At 45.6% G+C, this 22,707-nt stretch overlaps 1 protein-coding gene across 1 annotated transcript in view; it reads left to right on the top strand.

Annotated features, from left to right (window-relative positions):
- LOC146866021 (transmembrane channel-like protein 1) overlaps positions 1-22,707 on the top strand; it is a 367,836-nt gene that overhangs the window by 110,285 nt on the left and 234,844 nt on the right. Inside the window, exons 6-8 of the mRNA XM_085640218.1 lie at positions 7,769-7,875; positions 12,648-12,746; positions 15,425-15,567. Coding sequence (XP_085496344.1) covers positions 7,769-7,875; positions 12,648-12,746; positions 15,425-15,567 — 349 coding nt within the window. The remainder of the gene's footprint in view (positions 1-7,768; positions 7,876-12,647; positions 12,747-15,424; positions 15,568-22,707) is intronic.

The raw sequence follows: 22,707 nt of genomic DNA on the forward strand, positions 1-22,707 counted from the left end.
CTAACTGCACTCACACTCCTCATTAGTAGTCACATACATCAGAAAAACGGTAACACCTATCTCAAACCGCGTTTACACACCCACTTATCGCCAACATACAGGGCGGTACTGGAGAAGACTTAGGAGTATGTATCAAACATGAGGATTCAAATCTACCATCTACAATTGATTAATAAAGCACCATATGCTGTATTGGGACCACAAGAGAATGCACAGCAGATTTGATGGGCCATGCCACTGATGGAGCAAGGACTCACATAAAAGAGACTTGCTCAATAGCAAACCTCTCATAACATGTAACACTGTATTAATTATGTATTGTATAAAATAATATGCACTACATTCCACATTTCAGTAAAGAAAAAGCTTGCTTACGTGTCTAACTAACAAGTAACCCGAGTGAAACTTAAAATGGCTGCTAACGTGGGAAACTGTACTGCGCATGCGTCAGCTGCATCTACGCAGGATGACGTTCTTTCACTTGGAGGGAAATTTCTGCACCTGCATAAAAAAAATGCATCTAAAATGGCCGCTTGAAAGCTCACATGCTAAGCATCTGCTGTGCCGAAACTAAAACAAGCTATTTACTAAGTGCTAATGTGGGGAGAGCCTTTATAAGTAAATGGGATTAGAGTAGAGATAGGTGGTATACAGTGAAATCATTTTATTTCGAATTTATTATGTTTCATTCCATGCTGAGGGGTTGGGCCCGAGGATGAGGATCTCCGTCTTGTCTGTATTCAGCTTAAGTCGGCTTTCTTCCATCCAGTCCACGACAGCCTTCATTCCCTGGTGGAGGTTGGATTTGGTGGTGAGGGGGTCCTTGGTGAGGGAGAGGATCAGCTGCGTATCGTCGGCGTAGGAGATTATGTTGAGGTCGTGCTGTTGGGCGATGCGTGCGAGTGGTGCCATGTAGACGTTGAACAGCGTCGGGCTGAGGGAGGATCCCTGCGGGATGCCGCAGATGATCTCGGCGGCTTCGGACCGGACCGGGGGCAGGCGGACTCTCTGAGTTCTGCCGGAGAGGAAGGAGGTGGTCCAGTCCAGGGTCTTGTCTCGGATCCCTGCGTCGTGGAGGCGCGTGCGTAGTGTGCGGTGGCAGACGGTGTCGAAGCGGCGGAGAGGTCCAGGAGGATGAGGGCCGCCGTCTCGCCGTTGTCTAGCAGGATCCTGATGTCGTCTGTGAAGGCGATGAGGGTGGTCTCGGTGCTGTGGTTGCTGCGGAATACTGATTGGGAGGGGTCCAGAATGCTGTTGTCTTCGAGGTGACGGGTGAGCTGGATGTTAACTATCTTCTCGATGACCTTTGCTGGGAACGGAAGCTGGGAGATGGGCCGGAAGTTCTTGAGGTCGCTCGGATCTGCCTTGGGTTTCTTCAGTAGGGCGTTGATCTCGGCGTGCTTCCAGCTCTCAGGGAAGGTAGCGGTCTCGAAGGAGAGGTTGATGACGTTGCGCAGGTAGGGTGCGATGGAGCTGCCGGCTTTGTTGAAGATGTGGTGTGGAAGAGGGTCAGACGGGGAGCCGGAGTGGATTGTGCCCATGGTCTTGATTGTGTCCTCGATGCTCACGTTGGCCCAGGTTCTCCGGGGGTCGTGGTCGATGGGGTGCGGTGGGTCTGGCGTGTTGAGGCCTGTAGGGGTCATCCGGGGGTTGAAGCTGTCATGGATGTCGGTGATTTTGCGGTGAAAGAAGGTGGCGAGGGAGTCGCACAGGGCCTGCAATGGCGGAATGTCATTGGCGCTGGAGCTGGGGTTGGAGAGTTCCTTCACGATGTTGAAGAGCTCCTTGCTGTTGTGTGCGTTGTTGTCGAGGCGGTCTTTGAAGCAGGTCCTTTTGGTGGTCCTGATGAGGTGGTGGTGGTTGAGGATGGCGTCTTTGTGGGCAGCACGGCTGTCCGGCGTCTTCTCGCTGTGCCATTTGTTCTCCAATTTCCGGCAGGTGCGCTTTGATGCTAGGAGTTCCAGGGTGAACCAGCTGGTTCTCTTGCTGGTATCTCTGTTGGTTGACGTTTTCAGCAGGGCTCAGGTGTTGGCGCAGTCGTCCATCCAGCGTCTGAGCATGCGTGCACCATCGTCGGGGTTGGTGGGGTTGGTCGGTGGGTTGAGTGCGAGGTTTGTCTGTAGTTGTTCTTCAGTGACTTTGCCCCAGCATCGGCGGGGGATCTGTAGGGTGAGGTGGTGTGTGAGGGGTTTTCGGAAGGTGAAGTGGATGCAGTGGTGGTCTGTCCAGGTGAGTTCGGAGGCGTGGCTGAATGGGACATGGGGGCTTGAGGAGAAGATGGCATCGAGCGTGTGACCGGCGATGTGGGTCGACGTCGTGACGAGCTGTTTTAGACCGAGGTTGGCGAGGTTGTCGATCAGGGTGGAGGAGTTGCTGTCGTTGTTGTTCTCCAGATGGTAGTTCAGGTCTCCGAGGAGGATGTAGTCAGTGGAGGTCAGCGCGTGCGTGCTGATGAAGTCAGCAATGGAGTCGCAGAATTGTGGCCGGGGTCCGGGCGGTCTGTAGACGAGGGTGCCTCTTTGGGTGGTCTTGGGGTCCATGTTGATCTGGAAGTGCATGTGCTCGGCGGTGTTGAGAGTGTCGTTGGTGTTTGTTGAGACCCTGATGGTGTTCTTGTGGATGATGGCGAGTCCTCCTCCGGCTCTGTTGGTGCGGTCTCTGCGGGTGATCTTGTATCCGTCGGGGATGGCTATGGCGATGTCTGGAGAGGAGGCTTCGTTCATCCAGGTCTCGGTTAGGAAGGCGACGTCTGGTGAAGCGGTGTAGAGTAGGTCCCAGAGCTCGACAGCGTGTTTGCGTGCGGAGCGGGTGTTGATCAGGATGCATCTGAGCTGGTTGGGTTCCTTTGTGGCGGGTGTCTCGGCGCCTTCGAGGCAGGAGAAGCTGCAGTTCCGGCAGGCGAAGGTCCCGTGGGTGCGCTTCGGGGCAGCCTTGCAGCAGGTATGGGTCCTTCCTGAGTTGAGAGCGAGGAGGGTGCTGGTGTCGTAACGGAGGCGGTCTTCATGGCTGGTGCGGGGGCCAGGGGTTCTGGCGCTGGGCGCGGTCCATGCGCGGACAGGCGCAGGCGGGTTTGCCTTAGGTGTGCCTTCGGCACGCCCGCTGCACGCATCTGCTGCGTGGCCACGCAGCGGCCGCCATATATGGGGAGGTGGGGAGGGAAGAGCAGCTGGGAGGCGGGAGGCGGGTGGCAGGGGCAGCGAATGGACACGGAGGGGGTGGGGCCGCAGGGGATGCAGCGGCGGGGACGGGAGCAGGGAAGCGAAGCGGTCGCAAGGTGGGAAAACAAGGCAAAACGGGGTACAGAAGCAGAAAAGGGGGCACAGCAGCAGCCGGACAGTTGGGCAGGGGGCACAGAGCAGAAAGGTTGCAGCAGGGGTGGGAGGCAGATGAGGGACAGAGGGAGAAAACCGGGCAGTGGGGGCACAGAAGTAAAAGAGGTAACAGCAGCAAGTGGGGGGCATGGAGGATACAGAAGAAGAACGGGTGTACAGAAGGAGGGCAGAGGAGTACAAAAGAGAGACGGGCAGACAGAATACAGGCACAACAGAGAGCAGATACAAACCTAAGGCCACGACTGGCCACCAGGGATGAGGCGCAGGTGGTAGCCTGCAGGTGGTGGAGGGCCTCGACTTCAGCGGCGGCAGCAGGCGGCAGCAGGAACGCAGGCGGAGCCGCAGCGGGGGGGTGCGACCTACCAGGCAAGGTCAAGGGTCGCTCTCCTCACCGCGCAGCGGGTGCCATATATGGGGAGGTGGGGAGGGAGGAGCAGTTGGGAGGCGGGAGGCGGGTGGCAGGGGCAGCGAATGGGCACGGAGGGGGCGGGGCCGCGGGGGATGCAGCGGCGGGGAGGGGAGCAGGGAAGCGAAGCGGTCGTAAGGTGGAAAAACAAGGCAAAAAGGGGTACAGAAGCAGAAAAGGGGGCACAGCAGCAGCCGGACAGATGGGCAGGGGGAACAGAGCAGAAAGGTCGCAGCAGGGGCGGAAGTCAGACGAGGGACAGAGGGAGAAAACCGGGTAGTGGGGGCACAGAAGTAAAAGAGGTCACAGCGGCGAGTGGGGGCATGGGGGTACAGAAGAGGAACGGGTGTACAGAAGGAGGGCAGAGGAGTACAAAAGAGAGACGGGCAGACAGAATACAGGCACAACAGAGAGCAGTTGCAAACCTAAGGCCTCCACTGGCCACCAGGGATGAGGCGCAGGTGGTAGCCTGCGGGTGGTGGAGGGTTCTTGACTTCAGCGGCGGCAGCAGGCGGCAGCAGGAACGCAGGCGGAGCCACAGCGCGGGGGGAGTAACCTACCAGGCAAGGTTAGCGAATAGTGATTCAGGGTGTTGTCTGATCAGTTTTTGCTTAAAGTTTTTTTTTCGCTTTGGGTGAGGTTAGGAGGGAAACTGATCGAGAAGGTGTTCGGGCTGTGCGGTTTTAGAAGGTTCGCAGAAGTGCTGTTGGTGTAGGCTGACATGACGGATGGCATTGTGTCTAGGTAGGACGGGGGCAAGCTCCCTATGGGAAAAGTGGGATAGTGTTTCCAGAGCCGTCCTTTGAGGGTAATGTGCGAGTAGTAGAGAGATTTGTGCTGTGTCTCTTGGGCTGGTCGTTGACTCACCGGTGCATTTAACTGGGCATTACTCCTAGGAGGCCATTTTACGGTCAGGTATCAAGGGTCAGGCAATGGGCAGATACGAATTGGCACGGCAGTCATGAAGGTGGGGGTCATGATGACTTCCTTTCTGGCCCAGTGGGACAGGGCGAGTTGAAGCTGCAACCCTACCATAAGAGTGGGGTTGATCAGTGATTCACCAGTGCAAATTACTGGTAGATAGCCCTGGGCGGCCATCAAATGGTCAGGCACATAGGGTGGTGGGATAGCAGTCCGGTCCATAAAGTGAGGAGAGGCAGACTCAACGGTGCCGGTGGGTCGAGGTGAGGGCGATAGAGATTGGTGAGATCACCACTTTGTGTAAAGTTAGTCACTCGCCTGTGTGGGTAGTTTGATGGTGCTAGTCATGTGCCCAGCGCGGACATCTTAAGGTCAGGCACAGTAGGGTGGGGAGCTGGCAGCCTCGAGGGTGAGCGGGCTTTCGTCACATTGATATTGTGGCCGGAGGGTCGAGGCGAGGCAGATTCAGGAGGTGGGAACACTACTTTTTTTTTTTTTAGTAAAGAGTTAGTGACTCACCGGAGTAGATTTGAGCGAGTTATGAGCCCTGGGCGGTCATCTTAAGGTTAGGCGCATCGAGTGGGGTGCTGGCAGTCTCGAGTGTGCGCGGGCTCTCGTCACTATAAATTTGGGCTGATTCTGGAGGCGAGGCTGAATCCAGAGTTGAGATCACTACTATTAGAAAAGTCAGTGACTCACCGTGAACTTTCGTTGTCGAGGCGAGTTCGGTGCCCCGGGCGGCCATCTTGCGGTCAGGCACTGGTGAGGTGCAACACCTAAGGTGAGGAGATGTCAGTCTCGAAGGTGCACGGGGTCGCATTACACCTGGGTCAGGTCGAGGTTGGTTAAGGTGATGAGAGCGCTTCATGGAGTGTAGTCGGGGGTTCACTGGTAAAAGTTGATTTTTCGGAGTGAGAAACTGTGCCCCGGGTGACCATCTTGTGGTCAGGCACTGGAGAGTGCGGATCAGCGATCCTCGGTATCTCCTCCTCTGTTATAGTGTATTGCGGTCCTGGGTCCTAAGATGTCAGGACTCACGCCGATTGTCTTATGTGAGTTTTCAGAAGCTCACCGGCGCACTTAGCTCATAAGTGAACATTTTGATTTGCCGCTTAGTGGCCAAGGTGGCCCTCTTGAGATCAGGCACAGGTGAGCTGCGGAGTTCGTTGCCAGCTCGGTGGCTCCACTCAGCTTATTTCGGCCTGAGGTCCTGGCTTGATGGGACTCTCGCTGGTCCCAGGGAGTAGGGAGTGTATTTGGGGTCGAATGCGGTTCGCTAGTCCGATCCCTCGGATGTATCTATTGAAGCATCTTGGGTGTCGGGGGCGCGGATCGTCGTTTCCTCGTCTTTCCGTCTCCTGTGGATGGCGAAAGTGCGGTTATGGCTTGTTCGCCTTTGGGCGTGATCCGGTGAGTCCACGTTCTCCAGGAGGGGTGTGCAGGGGGCGGGGGGGGCAGCAGGGAATTTCACTACATAGATGATCCCAGTGCCCGGGAGCTCGATCTTAGTGCTCCTTCCCAGTGGCCATCCTACATAATATCACACAACCTCCTTTGAAAGGTCTGTGAAATGTACCTTTTGTCTCAAAGTTTTGTCCTGAATTTTGACCTTCTGGCCTGAATTTTAGTCCTGAAATTTGACCCTTTGTCCTGAATTTTTACAACTACCGTCCTGAATTTGCACCCATGCCAGTTGGTCACCCTAGGCGGGGGTATAGTCGACAGACTAGGGAATAGGATTTATTTATTCATTTAATTTCCCCTATTCCGTCGTCTGTCAACTGCCAGACCTTCTCCCATGGGTTTTATGGAAGGGTGTGAAGAAATACAATTTGAAGCCAGCGTTGCCTGAAAATGACATCTTTGCAGCTTCAAAAAGCTGAGCATATTGTCAATTTTTCTGCTTAAGATATTTCCACAAAACGTTTCTTTTGACCAAAAGTAATCCACATTTAGCAAGATATTAAACCCAAGTCTTTTAAAAACATTGTGAATGTTATAAAGTTTAAAGGATTTAAGAAAAAAAGTCTCAAGTAATTGAGAGTGAAGTTAGATAACTTTGGGGCATATTTACAAGCAGGCGATAGTAAATTATCGCCGCTTTTGCGGCCGTTTTCGTCCGAAAAGCGGCGATAATTTTATCACTTAATTAGCAAGGCCACGCTAGCGCGTGAAACCTTGCATTAGCGTAGGAATTCTTAACGCCCAGCTTTGCATCTCTAATGAGATGCAAAGTGGGCGTTCCTGACCTAACATGACAGGAGAAATGTCGCTAAGCGACATTTCTCCTATCATCAAGCCCCACGCTATTAAGCATAGCGTCAGGAAAAGTAGCGATAACCACTGTTATCGCTACTTTCCTTACGCCTGCTTCAGGACTGACTTAGCCATGATATCCTATGGAGGGTGAATATCATGGCTAAATTTGTGAGTCCCTATCAGCAAGCTAACGCCACATTTCGAGAGATTATCGCTGGGTTTCCAGCGATAATCTCACGTTAGGCAGTTAGCGTGAGGATTTTTATCACTGAGGAGATAAGCGTTGCTAATAGCACGCTATCTCAGCGATAAAAATCCACGTTACCCGGCGATAATTATCCTCACGCTAAGAGCGCTGAGCGATAATTATCGCCGGGTGTTGCTGATATGCCCCTTTGTACGTCCTAGTTTCAAGTCTGCACGCCAGACTCACGATCCGACCTTTGCAAATCTATCCAGAGCACGAGTGTTAGATGCAAAACTGAAGAGGTGTAATGTTTTCGGAAGGTTAAAGAATTGTTATGTAGGCATAAAGCGGCTATGCAATACATTTGTAATGAGATAAACGACCAGAACGCTTCACAAGTAGAAGAGACTATGGTTTGGACAAACATGCGTCCTTTAATATTTGTTTGGTTATATTGATAGTGACAAAGAGATTTTTGACTGCCCTGATTACTCCAAAATTGTTTTCGGTAAAGCTAGTAGCAAGATGGCTGTTTCTCGCACACCTCACCTTCCTTCCTCATTGATCCTGAGCTCACGTCCAAGATGCTTTAGAAATGTCTTTTTAACATGGTGAAAAGTAAGAAAAGAAAATAATACATTGTTTTTTTTAATTCAATTCCAGGCCATTTTGGCTCTTCAGTTGCATCATACTTTATATTCCTTCGCTGGATGTATGGGATCAACATGATACTTTTTGGACTGACCTTTGGGCTTGTAATGGTTCCTGAGGTAATTAACTTTTTATATTCATTTATTTGTAATGTTTGTGCTACAATGATGCATTGCTGATATTACTAAACCTCGCACACCATAAGATCTTTAATATTACAGAACCCAATGAAAATATTCTAAAAATTACCTTTGTTATGCAGCGAAATATTGCATACAATAACCAGTAGCGGTTGCCCACAATCAGGAGTGGTGAGGCACGGGAGGAGGGGGTTGTGTGGTATGAAACCAAATTTTAAAAAAACACACTTCCCTGGGCCGGCAGACTAGCGCCTCTTCTCCGTTCCCTTTTTCCTGTCTCGTCAGCTGCAGGAAGGAAGTGGAAACACCTGGGCTCCCAGTCTCCCCATACCCAATCAAAATGCTGCAATGCAGCCTTGAGATTGGTCTGAGCGCTGAACCACGGCACTCAGATGGGGACTGGGAGGCTTTGCATGTTCCTCACCAGGCAGGGTTCCCTTCGGAAATCTGGACATGTGTCTGGTTCCATGGGTGTTGCGTGGGAACACCCACAGCAACACCCATGGAACGCTCTTTCACGCAAAGTGCTGTGTGCTATGGGCCATATTTACAACCACAGGAAAAGTCACACAGGGTGGCTTTCCTGTCCTTGTAAATATGGGGCACTAAAATGCGCCACCGGTGCGTCACAAAAACGGACACACTGGTGGCGCAAGGGGCTTGTAAATCTGCCCCTTAGTGATTTGCCCAGAATCACAGGATGTGGAGTGTCATTTGTGAGACTCGAACAAGGTTCCCCCAGTTTTGAGATTGACCGCCCTAGCCATTTGGCCACAACCTCTTCCCATCTTTATCTTCATAGTTTTGTTATGGGTTCCTGATTAGTGAATTGAGAGAAATTTGGAATTCAGCAAAGATTGCAAATCCATGATTTATTTATTGTGTGCAAATGGAATGGTCAGTATATGGGGCACTTGACATTGCAATAGAGATTTAACAAAATTATGACATATCAAGACGGGGAGATGGATTAACAAAACTATTTGCAAAAGGTATTGGTTTGATCAAGTTACAGAGAGAGAATCCATAGATCCTATATGGTTTTCAGTCTAGGAATTGTAGCAAGAGACAAGTTTTGAGCTACTTCCGGAATGTTGAGATCAGGGTCAGTGTTCTGAGGTTGGAAGGCAGCAAATTCCAGGCTACAATGGTCGCCTCAGAGAAGGATTGTTTCTGTGCTGCAGCTGTTCTGAATTTCGGCAGTTCTACAAGAAGAATTTTCCGGCTTCTAAGTTTCCTCGAGTTACCAAAGATGATGACCAAGTAGGCCGTGGTCCTTTCGTGAATGGCTCAATGCAAAAGGCAGGACATTTTAAATTTTATTCAGGCTTCAATAGACAACACGTGGGTTTTGGAGTTTAGAATGGCTCTTAATGGGGCAGTTGACTTACTATCTTTTCCATCTTGGAATACCCCTGGCCCATCCGCACAAAAAGCAAGCTTTAGCTTAAGCTGCTAGGCTTGATTCATGAAGTATTTTGCAGCAATGCTTAAAACTATGCTCAGCGTCTGATTTCAGTGTAGGTCAATAACAAATTGTTGCTATTTACTAAACTCTATCCATTAACATACGTGCAGTAGTAGTCCATTTATGGCGACATATTTGACTGCCACTTTGGCAGACTGTTTTATAGTACAAAATGTATCACCAAGGTGTACATGTGAACAGGTATAAGGGGGTTTGCCAAAATGGGGACTATCAACTCAAAAATGGATGTGACAAGAGTAAAGTGAAGGAGGAATACTGGGACAGCAAATTAACTGACACACGCAGAAGTGGACGTAGGCTGCAGGAATGAGAATTTGCCAAAGGAATATCCATTGCTTCTCAAATTGTCATACAAGTCAAGAAGGCTCAGAGGTACACTGACCCTTACCTGAAGCTAGTCACATACCATTCAGTATTCACTGTGCTTAATTTCTAAAGGAAGAGTGCCGGTGCTCAGAAGCCAGTGGCTGGTGCAATTAAACGCCAGCGTGCCCAACACCAAGGCTTCCTACTTGTGAATTCAGCCCAGGCCTCTTTAATCCCCTTCCAGATACTTCTGCCCCTTTTTCTCACTCTTGCAGGTTCTTGATTTCTCCCTTTGTGGCAGTTTTCTGTCTTTCTATTCATCCGTCTTTTTGCTTTATTTATTTTTCCCTCTCGCAGAAAAATAAGTGCTAGTCCCCAAACATAAGTGCCAGTGACCCCCACCAGCAACCACCGGCTCAAATTAAGCACTGAGGACCTAATTTACAAGCCCATTGCTCCGCCGAGTCTATGTTTGCTGCATTGTGCAGCACACATAGAAGGAGCAAAATGCCATTAATGATTGTTTTTGTTCCTCCCTGCACAACAACAGTCATCCCTGCAAATTAGGCACCCTTGCACCATGGCGCAAGGGTGTCTACGTTGGTGCACGGCTGCTGTTCGTGTGCCGGCGCAGGAGAGGACAGGAACGTATCATATCCTACAGATACGGCACATTCCTGCCCTTTTCTTTTGATGCATGGCAGCGCAGCAGGAAGGATTTTCTGCGCTGCCGTGCATCAAAATATTGTAAATAAGGCCCTGAGTATCCACTCATATGAACTGCAATGAAATTTGGCCTAACGGCTATGGCCGTCGACCTCGACCTCGGAGCGGGGGGGAACCGGGTTCGAGTCTGGGCAGGGACGCTCAACATTCTGTGATTTTGGGCAAATCACTTAATCTCCCCGTGCCTAACAAAAATGAATGTGTCCCTCTGTAACGTAACTGGAGCTCATGTAAAGCAATCTGATACCTTCAGGTCTAGTTCGCGCTATATAAAACTAAAAAAATATATATATATTGCCAAAATCCATGGATGCAGAGAATGATATTGACAAATGCAAGAAAGATCATGAAAAACAAAAGGGAAATGGAAAAACAGTTCCACACAGCCATTGTAAACATATTAAACACAATACTCACACATTCAAACAGGAGGGGCAACCTTCTAAATCGTACATGTGGAAGAAAAATATAAAAAGGAAAATTAAATGCTTATAAAATATGAATGCAGATATTTGAAGGAGTAGTTGTGCGGTACTAAATGAGTGGCCGAAGAGTATGTGTTCCACACTACTGGTAGAGTAGCTGGGAATGCTTGCGAGGAGGTTTTAGATTTCTTCAAATTGTTCTAAACTAATGTTGTGACTGTGGGTGATCATCATGTGATTTATATGATGTGAACATAAGGTTAGATTATCCAGTATCTGACTTCAATTGCTGGCCATTTACCTTCCATATTTAAGGTACAACTTCTGGGTAGCTATGGGGATGAAATGTACTGGAAATTTCTAAACTTTCTTTATCTCCTTCAACAGCATTGCATAAAAGACATAATATTTTGGAATATGTACTTTTAGAGATATGCCACATTTACTTCTGATAAGTCTTGACGAGCCAATATTATCTGCTCTTGATTTTTACAGGTGATGTCAGTCATTCTTTTTCAGCTTCATTACAATACGATATTCTTGATTAAGCTATTTGCAAATGTGTCCTAGATTAGAAAATATTACACAATCAACTGGTGAAGTTGTCATGGACATTAATGGTTCAAATTGGTCGGGAGACTTGACCCACCATACGAATGCTGATATGATCTCAAAATATCTTTCTTTGGCTGGCAGATGGCTGTTGTCAAGAACTTTGGACTTGAAGCATATCTTTACTGTGTTTCTTTTGACCATATCATAACACAGTCGCCTTACCCAGTTGGCAGATACAATTGATCTCATCATGTAGTGGATGAAGGGGATTGAGAATGATGTAGTATATGTTGTATCTAGCTGCCCTCTAGTTGGTTACTACACAGACCCAGCTTCCAAGCATGAACAGTTTCTGTTCAAAAGAATTCCATGTGAAAGTTCACACTAGACCCACGGAGGGCCAAACCTCAGGCCTCAGCTATTGACAATAAGTGATTTCACTTATTTACAGCTATAGGTTGGAATATGCTCGTCATACACTTCACATGTTTGAGATATTTCACCCAGGAACATCTGATGATCACTTTACAAGCTTCCTAATAAGGGAATCATTAGATATACAATATGGGGCATTAACATAAACCAAATTTGTCATTTTATGGCTTGACACTTGATGTAACGCACCTATAGTAAATTGTGGTACTCTTTACTTTCCTTCTTTCCATTTTTCATGTACGAATTGAAGATTTTCCTCAATATGTTTCAGGTCATGATCTGCATGTGCAAGTAGTCCAAATGCATACTGTTCTGCATTTCGAATTTGTAACCCAATAAAAAAGTATAAAGAATAATTTTTATCCTGAATAAGTGAATAAGTATGTACATAAGTACGCAAGTGAGCAAACCAGTGAGTGTTTTGCTAGTCAAGTGAGTGAGTGAGTAGAAGCGCAAAGTAGAAGGGTGGCTTAGTGGGTCAGTGAGTGAGTGAAATTACTAATTAGCCAAGCATATTTGAAGGAATATGTTTATGTAATTGTTTGCCTTATATTTGAGTGGGTAAGTGAGTGAGTGAATGAGTGCTCCAGAGAGCCACTGAGCCAGCAAGTGAGTTGTTAGGTGCGTGAGTGAGTGAGTGAGTGAATGAGTGAATGAGTGAGTGAGTGAGTGAGTGAAATTACTAAACATGAAAGCATATTTGCAGCAAAGGTTTTAAGGTATTTAATTGCTTTACATTTTCACTAAGGTGCAGTAATGTAAAATGTATTGTGCTATATTTAAATTCCCTATTATCTTTTACATTTTGACCACAGGCATTAATGGGAAAACCATATGGATCTATTCCCAGAAAAACTGTTCCACGAGCCGAACAAGCAAATGCTCAGAACTTTGCCACATTGTGGGACTTTAGTGTAAGCATAATGTTTTTGTTGCCAATACAATTTTTACTGAAAGCTTATCCTACTTGGTAAACCTTTACCCTATCTGTAGCATTATCCAACATATTCAGATTAAAAATGTACAATGAAGGTGACTTTAAATACCATGCCTTATAAAATGTTGTTTGATTTTTACTCGTGACATAAAATACAATGGTGCCAAACGAATTCACCACGATGACCTATGGTCGGCACTCGATAAAAAAAAAATAATAATAAAAAAAAAATATATATATGTATATATATATATAAATTTATATTGAAGAGTGTCAATTACGATTTCCTTATTTATTTATTTCCAGCTTTTCATATGCCCCAAGCCTGTGTTGCTTCACTCTAGATATATCGAGCCACTCAGGGCCACGCAAAGTGGCCTTGAGTGGTTTCATAATTCTCACTTAAGGTTTGCGTCATGCATGTACCATGTTGCGTGGTGCAAATGCGATGCAAACTGGGACATAAATATGCCTCCTGAAATTTAAAGAGAGCAGGAGAAGAAAACAGAAAATGGAAAGTCGGAGAAAAAAAACAATGTAAAAACCATTTAAAGGGATAAAGCAGGTACCTGCATGAGTGAGACAAAGGGGCAGAGAGTGTCTGACCATGGATTAAAGAGGCAGGAGGTGGATTCGAGACTATGCAGCCTCAGTATTAGGCACTCTGACATTAAATATCGCCAGCAGTGGGCTTTCAAGAGAGAGCTTTGGACACCTGACACTTACTCTTTTACAAATGAACCACTGCATCTTGCAGAGTTGTAAAACGACCAAGCAGAAGGCCCTTAAAAAGACACACATTTTTTAGAAAAACATCTTCTGCATGGATCACAGAAACTAAGATTGGCATATAAATTATTCTTTCCGACACTATTTCACTCAACTAATATTTATTAGCAATTGCTAAAAAGGTAACATGTTTTAAATTCTAAAAACACTTTCAATGAAAAAGTATATAACAAATGTTGGATTTATTTATAGGTGGTACATTTTTAGTCTCTGTATGCTGTAAAAGTGCTTTGAAAATATTTTGGCACTTTAAAATTAGGGATCTGCATTGGTATTTGACTGCTTTGGTCCTATTCATGGAAAAAGTCATAACATACTGGCTGAGGTTTACAGGTTTTGAGTTTACTTTTACAAAAGGTTTTTCCACTTAGAAACATCTGGAGAGGAGTGTCAGGCATGTGACTTTACCTAAAGGCTCTTATACCCCCTGAGCAGAGTTTCCCATAACAGAAAACTCCTCACAGGGGGAAAGGACCTTCCTGAGCAAATGCACAATATTTTCCGATAAGGAAACCATTTTTCCCTGCACCCTCAGCAAGTCTGGAGTGACTCATTCCCTTTACAGTCCTCCAAGAGGAGTTACTCCAGCCCTTGGCTAGAGTATATCTCCTACCATTTCAAGGAAAGGAGCCAGTGAGGAATAATGGAATGCCCACAAATGCAGATTTATGGGTCATTCCAAACTTCCAAGGCAGTCCGTGGCTTGGAATGTCCATTTCCCATCCATTGAGCGCAATTACCTATTTTGATTTTCTCAGCACTCTCATAGCAGTGAAGGTGAGTAAAGTGACTAAAACAGCGCACATGTGCTATATACAGAAATATGTACATGCAACTGATTGGGACAGTATGATGTTACAGATGGCACTCAAGACATAAGTGTCAAAAACCACAATCAAATTTAAAAACCAGTCCACATTTGATGTTGTCAACGTTTCTACTCCCTTGGAACAATTATTTAGGCCAGGATCATCATCAGGACAGAATAAAGGTAGGCGACACCAAGGAATTGGGGCAAAGAGACCCACAACCATAGATGTGTCAAATGCAGCTCCAAAGGAAAGTCTCAGTGAACTGTATTAAATAAGTGTGCCAAAATTGCTTACAGGCACCGCTGACGCTTGTGTCCCACCTGAGCACCCAAAGTTAATTTCTGGTTCAGTAAGTATTCAAGCACCCAACAGTTCAAGGAAAAGTCACCTGCATCCAGTATTAGCTTTTATTTGCATTCTCTGAGCCTAAACCACGTACAGGAGACTTAGCAAAGTGATGTAAGAGAGTCAAATTATATTAATCTCTCCATAGGAAAATAAAATAATTACCTTGGTGGAAGGATGCGAAATACACTCAGGGAATAGTTTAGTAAGTGGCTCTATTTATAGACACCCAAAGTACTTGCTTGCATGCTCTCAGTATGCTTGTTTTCCCCCCTCCGACCTTTCTAACTCGTAGGGGAGATATTGAAACTGAAGAGTGTGCCGGCTGGATGTGCTTCCTTAGTGCAAGCAAGTACTTTGGGTGTCTTTAAAAAGCATGATTACTTTGGTGTCAAGCTACCAGAGGGTTAGGCACAGGTTAGTTTGAGGTTTGCTTGTGTTTCAGCCCGACCAAGGTTGTGGTTGCTGCTTGAGTAGGGTTTCACCCCCCTCAACCAGTAACCCAATTTCCAACAATCAGTATACAATGTATAAGAAACGTGTATAGTGAATGTCATATATCCTTTGGGTGGGAATGAGATTTTAGCCTGGTTTGTTGTAAATGTAGCTATTCATAATCTAAAAATGCAGGCACATACCAGATCCTATTTTAATTTTGTTGTGTTTCATATTTACGAAATAAAGTTCAAAACATGGATTATGCTTACAGGGATATGCACAATACTCTGTCCTTTTCTATGGCTATTACAACAATATAAGGACAGTTGGCTGGCTGCAGTTCCGGTTGCCTCTCTCCTACCTTCTAGTGGGACTTGGAACCCTTGCTTATAGCTTCATGGTGGTAATCAGAACGTGAGTATTTAGAAAACATGTTATATTTTATATAAACGAAAGTTTGGTTTTGAATATATCGTGTCTACACAGAAGACAAGCCACATCCTGGGGGGTGAAAGTAACTGCAGAAAGGTCAAAAGATTGAATGCAAGAAATATCAGGATAGAACAGGACGGCTTCACATTTTGCCCAGATTGGTGGATGTAGTATCTAGGGAGAATTGAGGATCAGTAGACGTGTCAAAGACCATTCTTAAAGCAAAAGCCCAGCTATGCTAAGCCCTGCACCTAGCTGTTTGCAGGAGAAGTTCGACATTCACATGTCTCCTCAAGGTCTGAAGATGACCATCCTGAACAGTCCGGTCCTTTTTTCGAATCTGAAGTCTGCAAACTATCATCTTCAGTTTTATGCTGAGTGGTATTAAAAAACTATACTAAACCATTGAGAGTAGAGGAGCGTCCAAGGATGGAGGTTTCAATTTTGTAAGATGAGTGGAGAAAATATTTTTCTGGTATCTACTAAATCCTCATCAGTATGCAAGAGATGGGCCATGACATTTGCAATACCGATACCGATGCCATTCCCCAAGCCGCCACCAAAATGGCATTAAATGCAAGTAAGGGTGGGCAAGCCCCTGACTCTGACGCTATGCCAATGGATTTGTTTAAGGCCAATACCCCTTTATGGGGTCCTCTCTTGGTGTTGGTATTGAGTGCATGCTGTAACACAGGCTTTTTACACACATGGGCAGAATCAATCATCGTCCCGATTTACTAAAAGGGACTTCGTCTTAATCCTGCATGCTATAAACCGATCTCCCTTCTCAATTCCTTAGCAAAACAGCTAGTCGTATCATCTTGAATAGGCTACAGGATTGGGCAGAATCCTATGATATTTTGTCAGATCAGCAATATGGATTCCACCCTGGAATTGGGACTATATAGCAGGCACTTAATTTGAGCATGCTAATTGGAATGTATACCAAGATCAAAAAGGGCAGCATCCATTTGGCCTTCGCTGATTTGTAATCAGCTTTCAATTGTGTCATTCATGCTAAGCTGTGGCAATTATGAGAGATTTGGGGTGGAGGTATGGATTATCAACTTTTTAAGAGAGTTGTATTCGGGATGTCGAGTTAGATATGGCACCAGGGGAGAATGTACACACTTTTGTAATATATAGAGAGGGATAAGACAGCGCTGTGTTTTAGCACAATTTCTTTTTCATTAAATATAAACAGTGTAGGGGCTGTGCTAGCCACCCAATGTAAAGACCTTTAGTGAATTGGACATCTCCCTGTCCCAGCCCTCCTCTATGTGGATGATGCCGTTCTTATGTCTCGATCTCCCCTGGCCTTACAGAGCCTTCTTACAAACTTTGTTGATTATATGCAGGCCTTATGTCTCCTAGTTAACCAATCTTAAACGTTCACCATGAAATGTGGGATAGGAACAGTGATGTGTCGAGATATAAAAAATCAAGGGTACAAATATTAATTTTACAACTACCTTTTCAAATTTGGGCATATTATTTGATAGAGAAGGCTCATGGACCCATGTGAGTGGACATACTAAGCGTAGGGCATTGCAGGCAGTGGAAAATGAATTTTTAAAGTATTTTGTTGCCACTCCAAAGAGTTCCTCTGCATATGTCTGTCCTGCAGAACTGGGTGTGCCGTTCCATACAGATTTAATAATGCCGCAGCCCATTCTATTATGGCAAAAAATTTGAACATCAGACTATACCGGCTTAAATCATGCCATTATCAGGGATTGGTTCAAGGCGAGCTCCACTTTACGTATACCCTGGTTGAAATATTTCAAACGTTTTCTCCGTGATCTGGGGCATCTTTATTATTACAAGAAGCCAGAATCCCTGGAAGCCATTAATAGAAACGACTTGAAAAATGAATATATGACACACCTTGAGAATCTTAGATTGACCACTGAAATATTAAAGCCTAGCATACAAAAAATCAAGCCATCCTAACTACGTATGAAATGCAGCCTTATCTGAAATCTGTATTAAACTCTAGGTATAGATTTATCGTCACCCGTTTAAGAATGGATACTTATCATCGTTTAATTAGTTTTCCTGAAATTAATGATTGGTCTGCAAAACAAATAATTTGTCCCCGTGAAACTCTGACGGCACAGAGTTCCATGCATGTAGTTCTTTTTTGCAAATGTTACAGCAATTTTAGAAAACTTTATATTCTGCCCATTTTAAGACCCCTCAACGTCACACAATGCCGCCCTGCTTATCTTTACCGACAATCTTTGTCTACCAGGAGATATGCTGTTTTATGTCAAGCTTCTTGTGGGCTGTATTTTAAGCTAGAAAGAAAATTTTATATTGCTCTTGACTAGCACGGGGCATTGTTTATTAAAGACATTTTTTGTTGTATGAACTGTTTTTATTATATTGTGCATTAAGATTTTATAATGTAGTTCACTGTACTTTTATGATTTTATTATGAAATCGAATATAGTATTGACACTGGACTATACTAAACTGCTAGCAGTAAAGCCTTTGAACAATACTCTCTAGATACCTGTTCAAGGCCTGGGCCAAAACTCAATCATTCATCTGGTAAAGGGGCAACTGTCAATCCTGCTACCGTGACTTTCCAAGCAGTTTATCCAGTCCTGTATATTCCAGGTTTAATACAGCCTTGAAAATAACCACTGGAGTGAGCTCCCTAAACATATTTTAGTATTAGGGTTAGCGTGTTACTAATGGGATGCAAGGCATGGTAACAAAAGCCCCCAGTCATTTCCCAATCTATACATGTACAAACTTGTCTAAATTTGCCATGGTTTTCCTGAAAAGAAACAGAGTACCACTGAGGGATTTTCTAACTCCTCATTTTGCATAGGAGGACATTTATTCCATCGATTTAATTCTAATGAATTATTACAATTGCTAAAACTAATTTTCCCCATTCACCTTCTGTTGGTTTATTTCAAACAATTTTTGGTAGTTAGCGGATAAATGCTCTTTTTTAAATAATACTTTGGTTGAGCCTTACAATCATTATATTTTTTATGTACTGATTTTTGAGTTGCTGAATCGTTGCACCCACAGCACTTCCCTTAAAGCAAAAAGTGTACTTGGTGCTTCTTACCTAAGGCAATAATACATTAGGGGAGACCTTTGTTTAATACTTATGAGGCCTTTGGACTCTCTCCAAAACACTCTTTGCCCAAATGATGATTTTATTTACATTGCTTATGAGTGCTTAGAATATATGAAATGTTTTTCAACTTCCTATTGACCTTAGTACTAAGGCAGTAATGTAGGAGCTGAGGGCTGGCACCCCCACAGAGAAGTAGGAAAAGCAGGCCAAGTGAGACAATGTCAACATTTTGGGATTAAAAATGAAACTGAAGAGAAGTTTAATGATGCTAAGAGCCTGAGAACTACCAAATCCCCTTCCAATTACAATAATGTGAATTCTTACTGAAGCATCAACCAAGAGAAATTTGATCCAAATAAAATGCCAATGTAAGCGAAGTGTTTTGACCTTGTAAAACATATTCAGCCTGACCATGAGGCTCACAAAGCCTTTCTGCACCAAAAGATATTAGAATAGAATATTGGGTCTTGGGGAAATGGGCCATCCTGGGAGAATGAAGCAGTTCCAATCTGAGGCACTGAGCTTTAATGTCTCTTCTGCCAGTATTCACAACCGTAGAAACATTTAGGCTTTGGTATCCTAAAAATGATGTGTAAAGTGAGCACACTGATGTAGTAAAAGTTTCAGGGATAGTGAATATGCACATATGATAGGGTCTCTTTGATTACTGTTTAGTATAACCATACCGGGGTATATGAGAAACGTTGAGGCTGTAGTAAAATAGGTAACCAGATGTGGATGTCTGGTTGTATATAGGCTTGTACAACATTTTTTCTCGTTTGAAAAAAAAAACCTGAAATGTGCCTGAATTTGGCTATTTTATCAGTTACCTCTAGGAGAATCCATAAGATATTACATTTTAAAGATTTTAGTAAAAATAGTGCCAAAAAGCACAAAGAATCAACTGAGGATATCTCGTCGCGCCGGACAGAGACAAAGTCACAAGTTCCGGCCGACCGTGATAGAGGGTGGGCCGGCTACAGGACCCAGTTAGGCCTGCCTAACAATGTACCTTAAATCCTGGGTTGCAGAGCGTTGCAAGGATCTGATTCTAAGGTGCATCACGCAGCTGAAGCGATGTGTCCTTTCAGAAATGCAGCAAAGCTATGGTGTGAGGTGTTGCATCATCATTGAGTCCAGAGTCGCGGATGCTTCTTGCAGTCGGAGCGATACCCCTGTTCCGGGCAGCTGCGAGGTTGTTACACAGAGTCTGGAGTTGTTGTTGAGGCTGCCATTGATGAGGGATGTGAGGGCCTATGCCAAGGATGCGTCGTGCAGCATCTGTACTGATGGGCTCCGATGCATTACGGGTCTTTGAGACAGGTCCAATCAATGCAGCAGCGGTGATGCGTTAGTTCTGCTTGGAGTTGTGCCGTGCAGCAGAAGAGATGTGTTGGCTCCGCTTGATCCACAGAGGCTGGCAGAGCACCTTAGACCAACTTCCAAGGGACCCAGACTGGATGGCACTATTTGGCAGGGTAGACTCAAAGATGGCAGAGTCCAGTTGCACGGTTCAAGGCTGTTGGAGCCTTCTGTTCCTGAGGCTCAAGAAAGGAGGCTAGCCAACTAGCCCTTGGAGTCACTTTGAAGTCCTGGGTTCAACAGATGCAGGTCGAGTCCTCCTCACCCAGGCAAGAGAGCAGCTGACAGCAGGTCAGCACAGCAGGGCAGCAGCAGTTAAGCAGAGTGGCAGTCCTTACATCAGCACAGCAGCCCTTCATCCTGGCAGAGCATCCACACGTCCGAAAGTGTAGTGAAAAGATGGTATCTGAGGTCCAATATTTATACCTGGTGCCCTTCTCTGAAAGATGGGAGAGACTTCTAGAAATTCTCTTTGGAGTGCACAGGCTTCATGAAGTTCCTGCCCTGGCTCCAGGCTAATACAACTCTTTTATGGAGAAAGGACAAGTATAAGTGGGGCTGTGCTCAGCTCCTCCCTCACATCATGTCAGTGATGGCCCATCGAGGCACACCTAAGCTCTTTATTGTAGGTGACTGTCTAGGAGGAATACACAAAGCCCAAATGTCAACTACACCCAATCATGTGACCCACAGGCAGGCTGCATGAACTAAAATGTTAAGGCAGGAAAAGGGTAACTTTCTAAAAGTGGCATTTTCAAAATTGTAATTTAGAATTTGACTTCACCAAAAGTTAGGATTTTTCATTACAATTCCAAAGACACCAAACATGAGGTGTTCACTTGCTCCCATTTGGATTTTTCAGCTTATTAAATGTGATAAGGTAACTCCAATTTTACCCTATGGGAAAGGTAGGCCATGCAGTAGTGAAAAACAAATTTAAGGGTTTTTCACTTCCGGCGCATGTCAAACTTAAAAGTACATGTCCTACTTTTAAAATACATTGCAACCTGCCTTCTGGGCTGTCCGGGGTCTGCCCTAGCGATGACTAATATGTATTAAAACAGATGGTCTAGGCCTGGCAAAATTTTTATTTTGCCTTGTCGAGATGGCAGATTAAAACTGCACACATAGGCTGCAATGGCAGGCCTGGGACATGTTTAAGGTGCAACATAAGTGAGTGGCACAATCAGTGCTGCAGGCCCACTAGTAGCATTTAATTTACAGGCCCTTGGCACAGGTAGTGCCACCTTACTAGGTAATTAGACATACATTTAATATGCCAATTGAGTATAAGCCAATGTTACCATGTTTTAAGGAGTGAACGCATGCACTTTAGCACTGTTGAGCAGTGGTAAAGTATGCAGAGTCCTAAGGCCAGCAAAAACAAGATCAGTAATAATAAGGGAAGGAAGGCAAAAGGTTTGGGGGGGGGAACCACCCTTACACTGACAGGTCTAGTTCATGCCTCCCCTAGCTAAAAGTGGAGAGAACTACGCAACTTCCTTGGAGTTCTCATCACTAAGGTGGAAAAACCTCGAGAGACCATCAGCATTGGTGTGGTCTGACCCAGGGCGATGTTCCACCCTAAAGTCCACTCCCTTGGAGTTCTTATCACTAAGATGGAAAAACCTCGAGAGACCATCAGCATTGGCGTGGTCTGACCAGGGCGATGTTCCACCCTAAAGTCTACTCCCTGTAGGGAGATGAACCACCTCAACAGTTTGGGATTCTCATCCCTCATCTGCATCAATCATCTGAGGGGACTGGGATCTATATGAACCAGGATTTGATTCCCAAAAAGGTATGGTCTCAGCTTCTTTGGTGCCCAGAACACAGCAAAGGCATCTCTCTTGACATCACTCCACCTCTGATCCCGGGAAGTAACCTCCTACTGATGAAGGCTACAGGCTGCTCTAGGACCTCCTCATTTAACTGTGACATTACTGCCCCTATGTCATGCTCTGAGGCATCCATTTTCACAATAAATTCCTTTGAAAAGTCAGGGGCCTTGAATATAGGGGCTGTACACATGGTCTGCTTGAGGAAGTCAAAGGCTTATTGACAGGCCTCTGTCCAGATCACCTTGCTTGGCTGCTTCTTCAAAGTCAGCTCAGTGAAGGAGGCAACATGGGTGCCATATCCCTTGACAAACTTCCCATTGTGACCAGTGAGGCCCAGGAAGCCCCCCCTCACTCCTGTCTGTGTCTTGGGGGCTCCCAGGCCATGACGGTTTCTATCTTGTCCTGGAGGGGCTGCACCTTACCCCCGCCCATCAGGTGTCGGTGGTACACCACATACCCCTGCCCCTCTGGCACTTACTGGCCTTGATAGTCAGGTTTGCCTGTTGAAGAGCCTGAAGCACTTCCTGGTGGCGAAACAGGTGCTGCTCCAAGCTACTAGTGAAGCTAGTTATATCATTCAAGTAAGCAACACTGAAGGCCTCCATTCCAGCCAAAACCTGGTTCACCAGCCTCTCAAAGGTAGCAGGGGCATTTTCCAGGCTATAGGGCTTTACCTTGAATTGAAAGTGGCCCTATGGTGTGGAAAATGCTAACTTCTCTTTAGTCCCCTCAGTCAGTGCAATCTGGTAGTACCCTGATGTCAAGTCAAAAGTGCTCAGGAAATTTGGCAGCACCCAACCTATCAATGAGATCATC

Source organism: Triturus cristatus, chromosome 2_1 (genome assembly GCF_964204655.1).
Source record: "Triturus cristatus chromosome 2_1, aTriCri1.1, whole genome shotgun sequence".
NCBI lineage: Eukaryota > Metazoa > Chordata > Amphibia > Caudata > Salamandridae > Triturus > Triturus cristatus.